Source organism: Elephas maximus, chromosome 7 (assembly GCF_024166365.1).
Source record: "Elephas maximus indicus isolate mEleMax1 chromosome 7, mEleMax1 primary haplotype, whole genome shotgun sequence".
NCBI lineage: Eukaryota > Metazoa > Chordata > Mammalia > Proboscidea > Elephantidae > Elephas > Elephas maximus.
This window is the reverse complement of record NC_064825.1, coordinates 61,893,146-61,910,804: the sequence shown is the minus strand read 5'-3', so window position 1 is coordinate 61,910,804 and position 17,659 is coordinate 61,893,146. Positions and strand designations below refer to the sequence as shown.

Genomic DNA, 17,659 nt, shown 5'->3' with positions numbered 1-17,659 from the left:
GAAGGAATAAGAAACCACAAAGCCTACACAAATTTGGGTTGGACCCTGACAGCCCTCTGGATCTTCCTAAAAGCACCTCACTCACCTGCAGCCAGACTCAACTCACTACTGTGTAGAACATGAGGCAGCCAGCCAAGGGCAAAGGGCAAGAGTCAGTGAGACTAAGAGTTTTGGAAGTGAAACAACAGTTACGAGGCCAGGGTAGTCATGTCTGGACAAGGAGAACTCATTTTAGCTTGTCCATTTCTCCCCTGCCCCCATCCCCAGGCCTAGAATGAAAGCTCAGAAATGTCACCTACCTAGTTGGAATTCCAGGCACTTGCAGGAATGGCTGAGGGTGGTGCCTCCGAGGTTTTACTCCTGCCAGCAGCAAAGAGCCAGCACCTTATCAGGCAGGATTGTGGACTGAGAGAAGTCTTATGGGTCATGTGGCTTTCCGCTGACCTAATCACCTGCATCTTGAGCTCTTGCTCAGCCTCCGAGCCTTGGCCTCTGGGCCCTGGGTGATAGCCATCAGGATACCCCCTCAGTAAGTGCAGATACAATTTGTGTTCTTCAGTGGGTGGCCCTGCACACTGGACCTGCTACCAGGAGGAGGTGGTGAGAAGAGAGAGATAAGGGGAGGAGGAGGAAGAAGAGGAAGAGCCCAGCCCAGAGGACATTGCTCCTTTGCGCTTGGAGGAAGTCCTGCTCTTGAAGTAGCAACTTAACCACCACCACCCACGTTCTCACCGTGCACAAGCACAGAGAACCCATCACCAAAATGGATTAGGACAAGGGTCAGTAAACTTTTCTTGTGCAGACAGTACACAGTTTAGGCTTTGTGGGCCATATGGCCTGTCATACTCAACTTTAACATTTGTAGTATGAAACCAGCCATAGATAATGTGTAAATGAATATGACTGTGTTCCAATAAAACTTTATTTATGGACACTAAAATTTTACTTTCATATAATTTTCATGTCTTGATATATTCTTCTTGTGATTTTTCCCCCCAACCACTCAGAAATCTCATGGGCTATAAGAAATGTGCAGCGGGCCTAATGTAGGCCATAGTTGGCCAACTCTTGGTTAAAGACAATGCTTCTTCACTCATAATAAATCAACTGGACTGAAGGGGGCTTCTTACAAAAATGCAGATTCTGATTCAATAGGTTGGGAATGGGGCCTGAGATTGTGCATTTCTAACAAGCTCCCAGGTGATTCCGATACTGCTGGTCCAAGTACCATACTTTGAGTAGCAAAAGGTTAGGAAACCCACTTTCAGAAGTTCACTGAAGCATGGGGTACTGAACAAGTTTATCTGGGAGCATGAATTCCCCAGAGCTGGCCAACCTGCTTGCCTACTAACTAGTGGGTCCTGAAAGCGGAGAAGGCTCTTGGAGTTGTGGCTGTGGCAGGCCATCTTTGTGGGTGGAAGGGGGGGTGGGAGTGTACATGGTCAGACTCAAGTTAAGCTAACCTGGCAACATCTGCTACCACATCCCCCGGGCCTAAAGCAGAAAATTTAGTGGGGAAGGATTTATTTGCTCTTTCACCAGTGTTTGCACATTCTTGGTCATTTATAAACATCAGTTCTTAGGGACTGAAATAGTCTCCTCAGGTCATGTCTGAAAGGAGCCAGCTCTCTGGAATTTAGTAGGATAGAGTTTACTTTGGTGGTGGGGAGGGGGGATCAAAAGCCAGGAAAATTAAAACAGCTATATCTGCAGTGGGTGAAGGCCCCCAATCTGGGGTCCTATGCCAGGAAAAATGCATTAGAAATTCACCGAGGTACCATAAGCTTCTCTGGGGCAGGGCCTGGCAGACACTGAGTCAGGAAATGCCTCCTGGAATGGAGAGACCCATCCTAATAGTGTATTGGTGAAAGGCACTGGAGTCATGGAATTTCAAGAGGATTTCTCACCTTTGACAATGGAAGACCGGGTTTATGCTCCCAGGACCACAGCACTCAGCCCTCCACTCTCTCAACTTCCTGACACCAAGACAGTGGAGGTCTCCCTGGCCTGCTCTTTGTCCACTGGTCTCCAAGAAAAAAGAACTCTTTGCCAGCTGACTCAAGTGCACTGTCCAGCAGCTTAAATAACAAGGTGTTATGTCATCTTTCGGAAACCCTGGTGGTGTAGTGGTTAAGTGCTACAGCTGTTAACCAAGACGTTGGCAGTTCAAATCTGCCAGGCGCTCCTTGGAAACTCTACAGGGCAGTTCTACTCTGTCCTATAGGGTCGCTATGAATCAGAATCGACTGGACAGCAGTGGGTTTGGTTTATGTCATCTTTCTCATTTAAAAAAGGACGGAAAAAAGGCTATTATCTTGCAATTTATAAAGCCCATACCTTCTTCCGTGGGTTTTAGACTTCCCAGAATTTGTCCCTGACTCCCACCTAGTGGCTTCTTCCAGTACTGCACAGAGACAAAGCACCTCCCACTCCATGTCAGGCCCTGGGCAGGAGTCTCTAGGGAGCTAAGCACATGAAAAAAAGTACTTTCTTAGCTACTACTTTCTTAGCTATCACCCAGGGTCACACCTGTAAATTGGCTCACGTAAGCTCTACTTTTTTTTTTTTTTAATTTCTTGAAAAATAAGGAGAGACTGTTAATGGGTATGGGGTTTCTTCTTGGGGTAATGAAAAGGTTCTCAAATTTGTTGTAGCGATAGTTGCACAACTCTGAGACTATTATAAATATACTATAAACCAACTGCATACTCTAAATGAATGAATTATGTTACACAAATTTAATCTTTTTTTTTTTTTTTGGTGGGAAGGTAAAATCGTATTAAGCTCCTCAAAAATCAAACGCTTAACATATGACATGGCCATTTTACTCCCAAGAGAACCGAAAACCTTTGTGCACACAAAATCTTGTACACAGATATTTATAGCAGCACTGTTCACAGTAGAGGAGCCCTGGTGGCACAGTGGTTAAACATTCAGCTAGTAACCAGTTCGCATCCACCAACCCACCTTGGCAACCTGATGGGGAGTTCTACTCTGTCCTACAGGGCCACTAGGAGTCAGAATCGATTCAAAGGCAACAGGTTTATTCACAATAGGTTACACAAATTTAATCTTAATCAAAAAACTAAACCTGTTGCTGTTGAGTTAATTTCAACTCATAGCTACCCTACAGGACAGAGTAGAACTGCCCCACAGGGTTTCCAAGGAGCGGCTGGTGGATTTGAACTACCAAACCTTTAGTTAGCAGCTGAGCTCTTAACCTGTGTGCCACCAGGGTGCCTAAATCTTAATAAAGCTGTTTAAAAATTAAAATAGTAACAACAAGCATCAGATTCCACCTTCTCTCTTTTAAGATCGAGCTGATAAGATTTTCCTACAAAACTCCTGCCTGAAATTTTTGAAAATTAAGATACTCAGCATGTGGCGATCCTGACCCATCTTTTATGCCAGGCTTTGGGTGGAGGGCAGAGACACAGAGATGAGTCACATGGCATGAGAAATTCAAACTCACATTTTATAATTCACAAAACAGCTTTTTCTCCCCACCGTTTTACAACTCCTCTGGCTTTTCAATATGGTAAACAGATTTGCTTCTTTGGCCAGAACGAAAGATTTCAATCTGGCAGAAAAGCGTGGGCTTTGTTTGAGGAGCTGGAAACTGAAGAAGCCGCCATCTATCTGTGGCCAGGTGGTTTGCAGCTGATGAGGGAGTTAGCCTCCTCCAAGGCCTGGGTCTCTTCCTTTGTTTCTTGACAGATGAGTTAAAGAAGGTGACGGAGGGCACCTGAACTGATTGGAGCGATGTCCAAGATGAGCACATACCCTAGATGGATTTTCACTTTCCCAGTCCAGCGGGACCCAGCAGATGCTTCCATTCAGGACAACTTCTCTACTGCACCTGAGGTGGCAGCCTCAGTCGAGCCCTGATATAGGAATGGCCTCACCTGATGTCATGGATTGAATTGAGTCCCCCCAAATATCTGTCAACTTGGCTAGGCCATGATTCCCAGTATTGTGTGACTGTTGACCATTTTCTCATCAGATGTGATTTTCCTATGTGCTGTAAATCCCCCTCTGTGATGTTAATGAGGTGGGATTAGTGGCAGTTATGTTAATGAGGAAGGACTCAATCTACAAGATTTGGTTGTGTCTCAAACCAATCTCTTTTGAGATATAAAAGAGAGAAGCAAGCAGAGACATGGAGACCTCATACCATCAAGAAGCAAGAGCCAGGAGAATAGCGGGTCCTTTGGACCTGGGGTCCCTGGGCTGAGAAGCTCCTCCACCAGGGAAAATCGATGACAAAGACCTTCCCCTAGAGCTGAGAGAGAAAAACAGCCTTCCCCTGGAGCTGACACCCTAAATTTGGACTTCTGGCCTACTAGATCATGAGAGAATAAACTTCTGTTTGTTAAAGCCATCCACTTGTGGTATTTCTGTTGTAGTAGCACCAGATGACTAAGACACCTGGAGAGGCTCCCTGAACTCTTTCCACTTTGGAAACCAAGGGGTCTAGACTGAGTGAGGCAAAGGCTGGTACCTACCAGAAGGTGTCTCAACACAGTCCTTAAAACAAACTGCAGCAGGATTGGAATGCACGGTCAGATCTTCCAGACTGGCAAACCCAGCTGTTATTTCCAGTAGGGAAACTGAGTCCCAGAGAAGGGAAAAAGAAGTTCACCTAGAGCCACATATAAGTCAATGGCAGAGCCCTGGCCTTTTGACTCCTCTTCCAGAGCGCTTCCAACCTCACATACTGCCTCGTTCTGGTTCTCTTTATTTCCACCTGCCCACACAAGCTAACCAGGACACTTCCAATCTTGCATAGGAGAGCGTGGGTCCCAGTTCAGCAGCTAAGCCTGTTCCATGCACCCTACTTCAAAAGAGGAGTCCAGGGCACAGTCCTGCTATTGGTTCTTTGCCAACCACTCCCACTCACTCTGGAACCTGAGTTCTGCTCTAACTTGCCCTCATTCTGCTACTGCTGCTAGGTTTGTCTGCCCTTACTGTGGCTTCATCTTGAGCCCTTGAAATCTCTGGCCCTTATCAAAGATTCCCTTGGTCACATTCAACACCATTAAACAGCAGGACAGAGTAGCTGCCTGGCTTGGGGTAGAGGTGGGCATGTTTCAGACTGTTAGAAAAGCACCCATTGGTCCTCTATCTGGAGACTCTGTTGACTCTGGTATCTCCTGGGCATGACCTGGGCCACTAGTCAATACTCTGTGCACCGGGCTGGGCTCACTCTCCCCAACTAGCTGTAATGTACACCAAAATCTGGCTGACTAGCCCTTCTATGGAATCCCTGGTGGCATAGCGGTTAAGAGCTACAGCTGCTAACCAAAAGGTCGGCAGTTCAAATCTGCCAGGCGCTCCTTGGAAACTCCATGGGGCAGTTCTTCTCCATCCTGTAGGGTCGCTGTGAGTTGGAATCGACTCAATGGCAGTAGTGGGTTGGGTTGAGCCCCTCTATGGGCTCAGCCAACCAGCCTAGTCTTAGGTCTACCCAACCAATTTCCACCTAGCCAAATCAAGCACATGTAGAGGAGAAGTGATACCCCTTCCAAGCCATGGAAAAGCCCCACTCAGGTACAGTCCAAATCCTGGACAGGGTCATAGTGACACCAGACCCTTCTTGCCTGTAGTACATGTCACTAAAGAGTCTACTGTGCTCAGGACCACTAATGAGTACTTCTCTCCTTTCCTGCCTTCAGGACCATCTGGTGGGGCTCAGGGGATCTTGATCAGAAATAGCCACACCCTCCTGGAGGACATCCTGTACTTCACCACTGTAAATAAGGTGAAGGCACAGGTCTAGGAGAAAGCTACAGGGAGGGAAAGGAGGCTGCCCCTTTCTAGAACTCATCTCCATTCGATTACAACAGAGATACTTTAGCCTTCCAGCTTGGGCTTCGACTTCATCCTCTATGAGGTACTGGGTCTGAGCTTGGCCCTGTAAGCCATACATGAAAAAAGGCCTTTCTGATAGTGAAAATGGCTGTACAGCTTGAAGAATTTAACCAATGGTCACTGAATTGTATACACAGAAATTGTTGGGTCGGTATATGTTTTGTTATGTGTATTTTCACCACAGTTAAAACAAACAAACTGGGAGGAAAAAAAGGCCTCTCCATCTCCTGAGGACAACAATGTCCTGCTATACCACAGGGCAGGAAAGCCTCACTCTAATGCTTCTCAGAGTGGGCCCTGGCTTCCCTTGAACTCCAGGAAACTTTCCCTGTACAAAAACCTCACCTGAAGCTTCACCAGCTTCCATAAAATAGGCCCAGAATTCAGATGCAGACACTGCTCCTAGACTGAAGAAATTCAGACCTTTTGTTCCTTGCCTCCTTGAAGCCCCAGAGCATGTACCCAGCCCAGAGAGCCTCATGTATACTCTCTCCACTTCCCTGGCAGGCCAGAGACCTGGAACCCATCTCTCTTCATTCTATCCCCTGCCAAGTAGGGCAGGATGCTGTTTTAGGCCCCAGAATCCTGCAAACTTACTCATAACCCAGCCCTCCTAGATACAGAACAAGTCTATCTACCTGGCCTTTAGGATCCGTCTGGCCTATTTGTACCCAGGACACAGCAAAGAAGGAATTGGCCTCACTCCAAAGACATACAGCTGCCTACAGTCTTTCTAACTATGATGCAATAGGCCTGGGAGCTCCCTCTCCATTTAAGATGTAAACAGGGGGCTCAGGGCTGGTCTGCTTATTTGTCCTGTTCTGACCACCAACCACTCCCCCATCCCACCACTCTCTTCAGCAGTTCCTGTTTTTCTTGTGTGCCATGGGTGTCAGTATCTGTACGTAAATATCCACAGTCCCTGGCAACCAAGTAACTAAGGACCATGTTTCTGACCACATGACCCTTCCCCTTAGGCCTCAGTTGATTGGCCCCTGGGTGGACACCTGACCCAAGGGCAGCTAATCTACAGTTGTGCTTAAACTTATATATTTAATTTATATTTCTTTCACAGTTAACATTTCCTCAAGTGACTGGAGAACTTAGCTCAAAACTTATGAGGTAGGTCAATCAGATTCTCTTCTTCAGAAATTTGAGTTCAAGGGGAAAAAAGAAAAAAAAATGGAAAGAATCTGTCAGCTAACAAGAAGAATAAAAACAAACCTAAAAGATGATTTAGCAGTCACTCTGAGTTGTCTTTCTAGGGGCCAATAATTTTCCCCCTTCATCACCATTCACTTCTGACAGAGGCCACTCTCACTGTGGAGAATGAAAGTGCGAATACTCACTTTCCCAGCCTCCCTTGCAACAAGGGCGTGTGTATGTGAACAAAACCTGGCCACTGGGAGCATAAGGAAAGTATGCTAGAGGACTTCGGAGAAAGGTTTTCTTTCCTCATTTAAAAAAAAAAAAAGGCCTGTGTGAGGACACATTGCCTTGATCTGAAGCAACCATCTAGCAACTGTTAGGAGTCAAGCCTGGGGAAAAGCTAACATCCTGAAGGTGGTGAAACAGAAAGATGGGAGTCCTTGAGATCTTTCCAGAGTCAGTGATTTCACCCTGGGACCACCCATGCTCTGGATATCTTGTTAGTGATATATAAACCTCCTTAATGTTTAAGCTGCTTTTACAGGAGAAAGTATCCCTATTTATAGCAACGTCATGAGATAGAGTTGGACCATGCCAGGCCAACATTATGACAGAATAGTAACTCTGAGGAATATGGGAAAGTCAGTGTGGCTAGAGAAGATATTGGAGACACACTGACATCATGAACAAGGAGCACTAGTCAGTCAGGCCTGATCTCTCAAGCCGCCATACTAGTTCTAATTCCAATTTCAGTCTGCATGTGTTTTAAATTTTCTAATAGTGCAAGTGAGTCTCTATGGTTTAAAGCAGTGCTTCTCAAACTTTAATATGCACCTTTAATGTGAGCCTCGGGGTGGTTCAGTAGGTATAGGGTGTGGACCTATATTCTGCATTTTTTACAAGCTACCAGAGGATGCTGAAGCTGCTGGTCCACAGACCACATCTGAGTAGTGAGGGCTTCTGAGTAAAAGTATCAAGCTAAAATACCTGGTGGGTTTGTTCACTGCTTTGAATTCTGTTTACATACAGATAAGACCCAGTATGGAACATCTGCACAGCTAGATTGCAAAATAAGCTTAGGTCTACAAGATCTGTTCAGAATCAACCTTAACATCCACCCAGATACCTTAGAATATTTACATGAACTTCTGACCCCTAAAAGTATACCATTCACAGGTTGCTGATGTCCATAATTACTCTAAAAGATTTATGTATAAGAACTTTTAGGAATCTTTTCTTCAAAGGAAGTCATTGTCCCAACCATTGTATAACCCCAAAACAGATCTGCAAGTTTGAATGCAAGTTATTTTCTGTGAGGCATCTTTCAAAAAGCAACAACTTTGCTGAATGCCTTTGGATCAGGAAGATGGTTTGTTTGGGTTTCTTTCTTTTTTTTTTAAATAATGAAAGTTAGATCCATATTTCACACCATACACTAAAAAAACTGCAGATGGATTAGAGTTAACTACAAGATTAAAAAAATCAAACCATAAATCTACTGGAGGAAGACACAGGTGAATAAGTTATTTGGCCTGAGATTGGGAAAGGCCTTTCTAAGGATAAACACATAGGAAGAAACCAAAATAGGGATGACTAAAAGTTAATTAAAATCTTTTTCATTTCTGTGCCTCAAAAAGCACAATAACCAACATTTAAAAGCAAAGAGAGAAACAAATATGCCACAAATAAAGCAAGAAGCTAATAAAAGCTTGTTCAGATACATAAGAAAAACACTAAAATCCTAACACAGAAAGAATATATAGAGTACAGACCAGCAGTCTCCAGAATGGAATACGCACTTCCAAAAGGGCTCAGGAGTCCTGGCAGTGCAATGGTTAAAAGCCTGGCTGCTAACCAAAAGGCTGGCGGTTCGAATCCACCAGCCGCTCCTTTGAAACCCTGTGGAGCAGTTCTACTCTGTCCTATAAGGTCACTATGAGTCAGAATTGACTGGACAGCAATGGGTTTTGTTTTTTGTTTTTTTTGGTAAAAGGGCTCAAGGTGATTTCTGGGGTAAGATGAAAATATTATGACTATTTTTAACCCACCCTTTTAAAAAAAACTCTATTTGGGGGGTATTTTTATAATTTAAATATATTAGTATATGCATATACTAATTCACATATATGCATATGCGAATCTGATTATATGGGGGATGAATTTTTTTTTTTCAAATTGAAATGTAAGATCAAAAGTTTGGAGACCACACAAAGGGAAAAATACTAATGCAAAAAATGTTGAGCCTCCTACTAATCAAAGACATGCAAGAGCAGGAAGAAGAAGCCATAGCCCCTTAGGAACTCAGTAAACCCATTTTGTTTTTGTTTGTTTGTTTGTTTATAAAGTAAAACCTGAGAAAGCCGGAACCATTGTAAGACGGAAACCTCTCAGAGAAGGAAAACTAATATTTTCCACTAAAAAGTAATAGAAAAGTTGTAAGACCACACCCTGTCAAAGGCTGAAAACGGGAGACTTCGAAAAACAAGGCAGTCCTGTCAAGCTCCAGCTCTCGCAGGTTTCACCGCATGAGTGATTCTTGTCGATTAGGATGCAGTGTGGTAGACTCACCTCTAACTCTGCTGATGAAAATATAAGTGGTAAAAATCTTTCTGAAAAGTGGTTTGGAAAAATGTGTTAAAAGGCTTCAAGGGCTTTAGACTTGGGTTGCTAGATTTAGCAAACTGCATGGGACATACTTATGTTAAAAAGATTATCTGTTGCTTATCTAAATCATACTTTAACTGGGTGTCCTGTATTTTATCTGGCAACCCTACTGGAATTTTATATTTCTCCTGCTAGGACTCTATCTTCAGGAGATACTTAGATATAGGAAAATACTTCTGAACAAAGATACTCACTGTAGCTATTTCACGTATTAAGCGAAAGACTAAAAATAATCTAAATGTCAATATTAGGGGAAAAATGGTCACATAAATTAAGATACATCTATACAAGGAAAAAGTACCTCAAAAACTTGTAAATTCCAGACAGATAGCCTATGAAATAAATATATTGAATAACACATATAATAAATATAATGTAAAATTCCTTGTTCTCAGAGGCCTCCTAAATTGAAAGTAAAATAGGACATCTGGGATGTGACTCGTTTAAGTACAAATAGCTTGGCCTCTGCACAAGAGTGTCTCAGCCTCCTTGATCTGTGGTCTCCAACATCAACTCTTCCCTCCTAATCTAATGGTACTGTTTCTGGAATCTGCCCACCTACCTGTATGCACACTTACAAGTTTGAATCAGCTCTATAGGACTCTAGCTTTAGAAGTCTGCATCTCACCTTTCACCTCAGGCTCTTTCTTAGGTAATCACATGTTTTCTCTGGCTTCAAAACTTCCTCCCTCCAACCCTCAAATAGTTACATCCCAGATGACCTCAATGGGCTAGCTCCCAGCCCTTCCCATTCCCAAATATTACTGGTCTCTTTAAGCTGGTCTGCTGGTCTCCACAGGGAAGCAGATGGGTAACCAAAGCCATTAATAGGTAGAAAAAAGGACAATAAAACTTAGAAAGGCTTTCCCCAGTATCGGCCCCTCATCTTGATACTTGACACATCCATTTGTATAGTAGATGTTGTTGGATATTTACCCAGCATTCATTCTTCCCCTTTTTCTTCTCTGTCTTTTCTGTCTCTCCCCAACCCCAGAGGAGGGTCTGATTGGTCAAAAGGTTATTCTATTCCCCTTTGCCAGTTATAGCTTCAGAAATGGGTGATGGTCCAATTCTGGTCAATGTAATGTGAGGAGTCTAATGAAAGGATTCTGAGAAAAGCTGTCTCCTAAGAAAACAACCAAGAAGAGAAACTCTCTCTTCTGCCTCTAGATATTGTTGAGCCTGGATATGAAAACTGGAATTGCTATGACCATCTTGCTACCACGTTGAGGACAACATCAACCAGGAAGATGGCAGAGTAGAAAAATGGGATGGACCTTTGTCCTTCATGACCTCACTAAACATTACTGGTTTACTGAATCAATCATTTCCAAAGTCTGCCCTACCTCTGACCTAACTGATACATAAAACAATGCATTTCCTCACAGTTTAAGGCAGTAGTTGTTGGTTTATTTTCTTGTAGCCAAAATCATCCTAACCGCTAAGGTCCACGAACTTGTTTTTCTACCTACATACTCTGGATGAGACAGGTCCAGTTCTATTTCTTCCCCTTGTAGACTGGAGATCACTACTAGAAGAACCTTTCTGAAGTTGTTTGACCTTTTTCCCACGTATTTTCAGCTTTGATCTGTTTCTCTTAGAGGCTAGCAGGCCTGTGGGCTTGACTGACAGAAAGCAGGAGAAGGAGAGTTAGGAAATCTATATTCCACTCGAGGGATAGGAAGTAGCTCCAAGGCAAGAAGAGTCACAGAAGCAGTGAAGGAATAAATGAGGTGACGAGGCTCCAGTTTGTGGTAAGAAACAAGAGACTGAGGGATTTAGCTGAGGGTAGAGATTCCAGCCAGAGATTATAACTCAGTTTGTAGTACATGAAACTCCTAGAAAAAACTCTCCGTGTTTGCTCTTCTCTGACCCTCGTTTCCTTTTCTCAGGAGAAAGGACTATATGCCAAAGGCAAGAAAATATGTAGTTTATGTCTTTTGACAAAGCTCTACACTCTTGGGAAGGACCACTCAGTGGGGGACAAAGCTGGATGGGAAGCAAGAAAAGCTTGGGCCAGGAGGTGTACAGATGAAACAGCAGCCCCAGTAAGTGATGAAATTTCATTGACTACCTGTTTATGTTCCCTAGTGGTTTCTCAACCAAGCCATGGGCTTACTCACCAAGCTCTCCTCAAACCATTCCTTTATGTAGGCAGCTGTCGGGCCTGGAATCTGGTTCAGAAGGGCTGCTCTCTCCTGAGGATGCTCCAGCATCTCCAGGGCCAGCCTCAAGTCCTCAACAAGATGGAGCACTGGGAAGGAGTTCACGTAGGAGGCCAAGGATGACAGACCAGGTTCACAGGTACCATCATTAATATCTGCACCTGTTTTAGTGCCTGGAACAAGAGAGAGGTGGGAACCTCAGTAAGAAGGGTGGACACCATGGGCAAGGAACTGAGCAAGGTAAAGGGCAAGGTAGTGAAAGGAGAAGGGAAGAGAATAAGAATCCCGAAAAGACCACATCTGCCTCAACATAACTAATCACTCACAATATAAATTTTACAGAATTTATCTAACCTTGGCCTGGGCATGGTAGGAAGAGACATGTCAGAGGTGGATGACTGTGCCCACAGGGATATGTAAGTTCACACACTTAGACAACTGAGGAAAACAGTCAGTACTCACCAATAGCCAAAGGCATGCAAGTTAAAGCAAGGAGATACCATTCTTCTCCTATCAGATTTATAAAATTGTTTATTTTTTTAAAATGAATGTACTAGGTTGTTTGCATAGATGGCTACCAAAAATTCGTTCCATCCCTGTATGTGCATTTTCTGGTCCTCCCTTCAAAAGATGATTCTTGACTCTGGGCTGGCCTAGTGACTTGCTCTGATCAATAGAATGCAGAGGAAGTGGGCCTAGGCCTTAAGAGGTCTGACAGCTTCTGCTTCCTCTCTCTTGTAGCCCTAAACCACTATATAAAAAAGTCCAGTTACCCTGCTACAGAGACAGCCCTAACCATTCCAGCCATCCCAGCTGTGGTGACAGACATGTAAGTGAAGCCATCTTGGGTTCTGCAGTTCCAGATGAGCCTCACTAGTTCAAACTGTACAGAGCAGGGATAATCCATCCTGCTGAGCACTGCCCAAATCATGGACTTGTGAACAAATAAGTGGTGGTGGTTGTTTTCTGTTTATTTCTGTGTAACAGACCAACTCAAATGGATTGGTTTGTTACACAGAAATAAACAACAAACAATTAAAATATCCGTTTTGGTGGTTTAGTGAATTGAATTTTTTTCTGAATCTTCCCAATTGGGAGATCTCTATATCCCAAGACATATTTACATTTTTAAACTTGTGTGAATTATTCTATTTATCCATGTCTCATTTCCCTATCATGGACTGTGAGGTCGCAGAGGGCAGAGTCTATGTCATATTCAGCTGAGTTCCTAGGATCATGCCCTGCATCCAATAGATGTTGAAAAGGACACTGACTTAATGCCTGTATTTGTACTCAGGTGAACAGCTAAAGATGAAGAGTGCTTGGGGTTCCTCTCAGACTGGGCTATTGGGCCAGCCCTTTCAAATGTGATACAGATAGGACTTTTGTCTTTCTAAACTCCACCACTTAAAAATAAAATAAATAAAAATCTTCTTTGCATAAGCACAGTGGTTCATTTTTCAAACCTAAACAGGGACAATGTAGTCTAACAAAGGATTTCTGTGCTTTCAGCAGTAAGAAACACTTTAGAAAATACAGTTTAGATGGTGGAATTTCTATGGCATTTAGATTGTTTATAAGGCCATCAGGATAAAATATCTGAATCAGGACTATGCCAGAAAATGAAGGCCATAGGGTTACCACATCCATGGTTACAGTGTAGGCCTGACATCTCATTCCAGGTCCCTTTACACTCCCAAGGGCCAACTTCCCACTTGCCACGGTAGGCTCTCGGAATGAAAAATCCACACAGAAGGAAACAATTACTATTTGATTGCTGGTTTGCTTTCTGAAAGTACATACTACAAGGAACCATGGATCACAATCCACAAGCAAGTCAATGGCTCTGGGGACCTAGGAAACTGCCCAATTACCCTCACTCAGATGTGTGCTCAGAATTTCTGGCTCCTACAAATCCAGTTCTGCGTTAACTGGGAAGGGCCACAACCAAACTTCAGGGAGGTAAAGTGAGCAAAAGCAGAGTTAGACTTCCACCTCCAAATAATTGCTGACTGATCCCTCTCCATTCTGGACATGCTCAAATTTCAACACATATCCATCCAGTTTCATTATATTAATGCGCTTTCGTACCTGCTCCTTTATAAATGTAGGCTAAGTTAGGCTTGGGGTGGGGAGGGTGAAGGGGAAGACCAGGGTTTTCCTGAACTTTATATCACTGTGTGACCCTGGACAAGCCTCTTCCCCTCTCTGGGAATCTCCCTGCCCTAAAGCTTTGGAATTCTTCCCTACCATTCAAAGAGTATGTATGTATAAGTGTATGTGTATCTGTGCATAGTTTTACATGGATATGTATGTGTACAAGTGCCTGGGTGGCGCAAATAGTTTGCCCTCATCTACTAACCTAAAGGCTGTCAGTTCAAATGTACTCAGCAGCACCAAAGAAGAAAGGCCTGGATATCTGCTTCTGTAAAGACTACAATCAAGAAAACCCTATGGGGCAGTTCTACTCTATAGCACATGAGGTCGCCATTAGTCAGAATCAACTCAACAGCAACAGATTTTTTCTTATTGTTTATGTGTGTATACACACATAAATATACTTAATTTCTATTCCTTTTGCAATTTACATTTCTTTCATTACTTTGTCAAATAGCCTATAAACACTAGAAGAGGGACGTGAAAAAATAACAATATATGAGCAGTAATTTGTCCAAAATCTAGTTGTAATTGCAGTGGCAGCAAAGCCCTAGATGACAAGCTCCACTTGATTTTAAGTCTAGCAACCAGATATGGTCATAGGACAGAAATCTAAGGGAAGAAGAAACTTCTAAACATTACTCTTGGGCTTGGGGATGTAAATGATATTGCATAGATAGAAAGGCATCATTACAAGGGGAGAGAGAATGATCCTAAATTTCTTCTCCTAGAAGATAAGGTAACCAGCCTCCAAGAGGCCCCCAATGACTCCCATCTCTTGACACTCATGCTCTTATGTAGTCCCCTCCCACATTATATCAAGGGTAGTCTGTGTGACCAGTATAATATGGCAGAAGTGATGAGATGTCATTTCCAAGCAAGGTCATAAAAGATACTGTGACTTCTCCCTTGTTCTTTCTCTCAGATCATGGTTCTGGGGGAAGCCAGCTGCCATGTTGTGAGGACACGCAAGCAGCCTTATGGAGAAGTTCATGCGGTGAGGAACGATGGCCGCCTGTCAACAGCCAGCAAGGAACTAGAGCCTTCTGTCAGCAGCCATGTAACTAAGTCATGCTAGAAGCAGGTCCCACAGACCCAGTCAAGCCTTCAGATGACTGTAGCCCTGGCTGGCATCTTGACTGCGACCTCCTGGAAAACCCTGAGCCAGAATCACCCAGCTAAACCACTCCTTAATTCCTGGTCCACAGAAACTAAGACATAATACCTGTTTGTTATTTTTAAGGTACCATGTTTTGGAGTAATTTGCTACACAACAATAGATAATACAATAGTTATACAAATAGCTAAGAACATTCTAAGAAGTGTAATCAAGAGGAATTTGTCCATGAAATATTAAGAATATATGGTTAAAAGTACTCTTATAAAAAATACATAAGATCTTTATTTTACAGCATACCCAAAGATGAAATTTAGACAGATAAGGAATACATATAAAAAAAATGAAACCATAAAAATAAAACAGAAGATAGGTAAATATTGGGTTAGAGAAGGATTTTGTAGGCACAAAAGCAATTGAAAAAGACATAAGCGAAGAGAACAACAAATCTGACTACATAAAATTAACTTCTGGAACATAAAAAAATACAATAAAAATTAAAAGACAAATTATAACCTAAAAAACCTACTTGTAACAATTATAACAAAAGATCGATATACCCTTAATGTAAAAAGAGTGTTTTATATCAATAAGAAAAATGCCCCAATTAGTTTCTCACACACAGAATTGGTATAAGGCTTTTTATGGGCAATTCTTGAACAAAAAAATACAAGTAGACGATAAAAATACGTAAAGAAAATGTTTTTTCACTAGCAAATGGAACATTTAAAATGATATTGTTTTTCACCTATGACATTTTGAAGTTGAAAATGCAATAATATCCAATGTTGGCAAGCGTGCAGTGAGAAGGGTACCCTGATATGCTATTAATGGACAAAAAAAAATTGTCAACCTTTCTGAAAAGCAATTTGCAAGATATGGTAAAAAATATTCATACCTTTTGACCTAGTAATTACAATTCTAGAAAAGTATCCCAAGAAAATATAATCAGGCATGTAGTGAAAGATACCATGTAAGAATGATCTCAATAGTGTCTCAACTGTGAAAAATTAAAGGAAAAAAAAAAAAAGCCCTCAACTAGGTGAATCCTTAAATAACGTATGAGTTATTCAAAGAATAATTTTTTTTTTTTTCAGTTGCCATCAAGTCAGCTCTGATTCTTGGTGACCCCATGCATGTCAGAGGAAAACTGCTCCATAGAGTTTTTAATGGCTCACTTTTTAGAAGTAGATTGCCAGGCCTGTCTTCCAAGGCACCCTGTGGGTGGACTTGAATCTCCAACCTGTCACTTAGCAGCCAAGCATTTAACCATTTGCACCACCATGGACTCTCATAATTCATTTAACCATAATAAAAACAACTGTCCAAAGATCGAGTAACATGGGAAAATGCTTGCCTTAAATTATTATTATTATTATATATTATTATTACTAATAAGCAAAGAAAGTCAGAATTAAAAAAATTGTGTATGTGTGTAAAGAAAGAAAAATACACAAATGTTGACAATGATTATATCTAGGGGGTAAAATTGCAAGTAATTTTTATTACTTTTATAACCATTGTTTTAAACTTTCATTTTGATGAGTAAGGGAAAAAAAAGAGAGAAATTCAAGTTTGATGTTCAGTTTGCGTAAGTGCTCTAGGTTCTACTGTGCTTCAAAAGTCCCCACCCCATGTTGGACAACATGGGAGAATTCGGGCCCCTGTTTTAGGGTGGTTATAGAAAAAAAAAAAAAAAAAACTTTTTTTTTTTTTTATATAGAGTGAGTGAACACAGGCAGGTTTCCTCCCTGGGCCCTGAATCAGCTTTCCTTTTCCTTTTTCCCTTCAAAAGTGAAAGAGGACAAAACAAACACGGTAGTAATTTTCATAGAACAATCATTTTAGAAAACCTCAGCACAGGCCACATGATATGCTAGAAAAAGCACGCACTCCATAAGAGAGGAACTTCTGACAACAGGACAGACCCAGCTGACAGGAGTGCCCTTCACTGACGATGAACAAATAGAAAAAGCTGAAAAGGTAATGCCTTTTTTTGTTTGTTTTAAATGCTGAGTCAAGCTTGGGGAAAAAAAAAATGAACACTTCAGGTGCCAGAAACAAAGAGGGAACTCAAAGGTGCAATGAGCTCAAACTGACTCTAGAGCAGCCCAGGGACAAAGACCTGGATATAGGTCCTGAAGTTTTAATACCCCCTCAAACCAAAACCAAACCTGTTACTGTCAAGTCAATTCCAACTCATAGTGACACTACAGGATAGAGTAAAACTGCCCTCTCCAAGGAGAGGCTGGTAGATTTGAACTGCTAACCACCTTTTGGTTAGCAACTGAGCTCTTAACCACTGCACCACCAGGGCTCCTTAATGCCCCCAGGGGGTCAGGAAACAATAAACAGAAAGGTGTAAATGAGACCCCTATCAAGAGACAGTGCCTCCAAGTGTTGCCTAGTTCATAAAGAGGGGCCTGAGAAGCTTGCAATTTGCTAGGGGGCCCTCTGCATGTTTATTAAAAAATGTGTGTATACATGCACAGATACACACACACCAGGTCAGAAATCAACACACATGCACACAGAA

The 17,659-nt window shown here is 42.4% G+C and overlaps 1 protein-coding gene across 7 annotated transcripts in view; it reads right to left on the bottom strand.

The window, feature by feature from the left end:
• PPFIBP2 (PPFIA binding protein 2) overlaps window positions 1-17,659 on the bottom strand; it is a 173,050-nt gene that overhangs the window by 100,974 nt on the left and 54,417 nt on the right. For 5 of the 7 annotated variants that reach the window (XM_049890260.1, XM_049890264.1, XM_049890265.1 and 2 more), the window contains exon 3: window positions 11,808-12,022. The exons of the other annotated variants lie outside the window; for them this stretch is intronic. In XM_049890260.1, coding sequence (XP_049746217.1) covers window positions 11,808-12,022 — 215 coding nt within the window. The remainder of the gene's footprint in view (window positions 1-11,807; window positions 12,023-17,659) is intronic. 7 annotated transcript variants of the gene reach the window in all.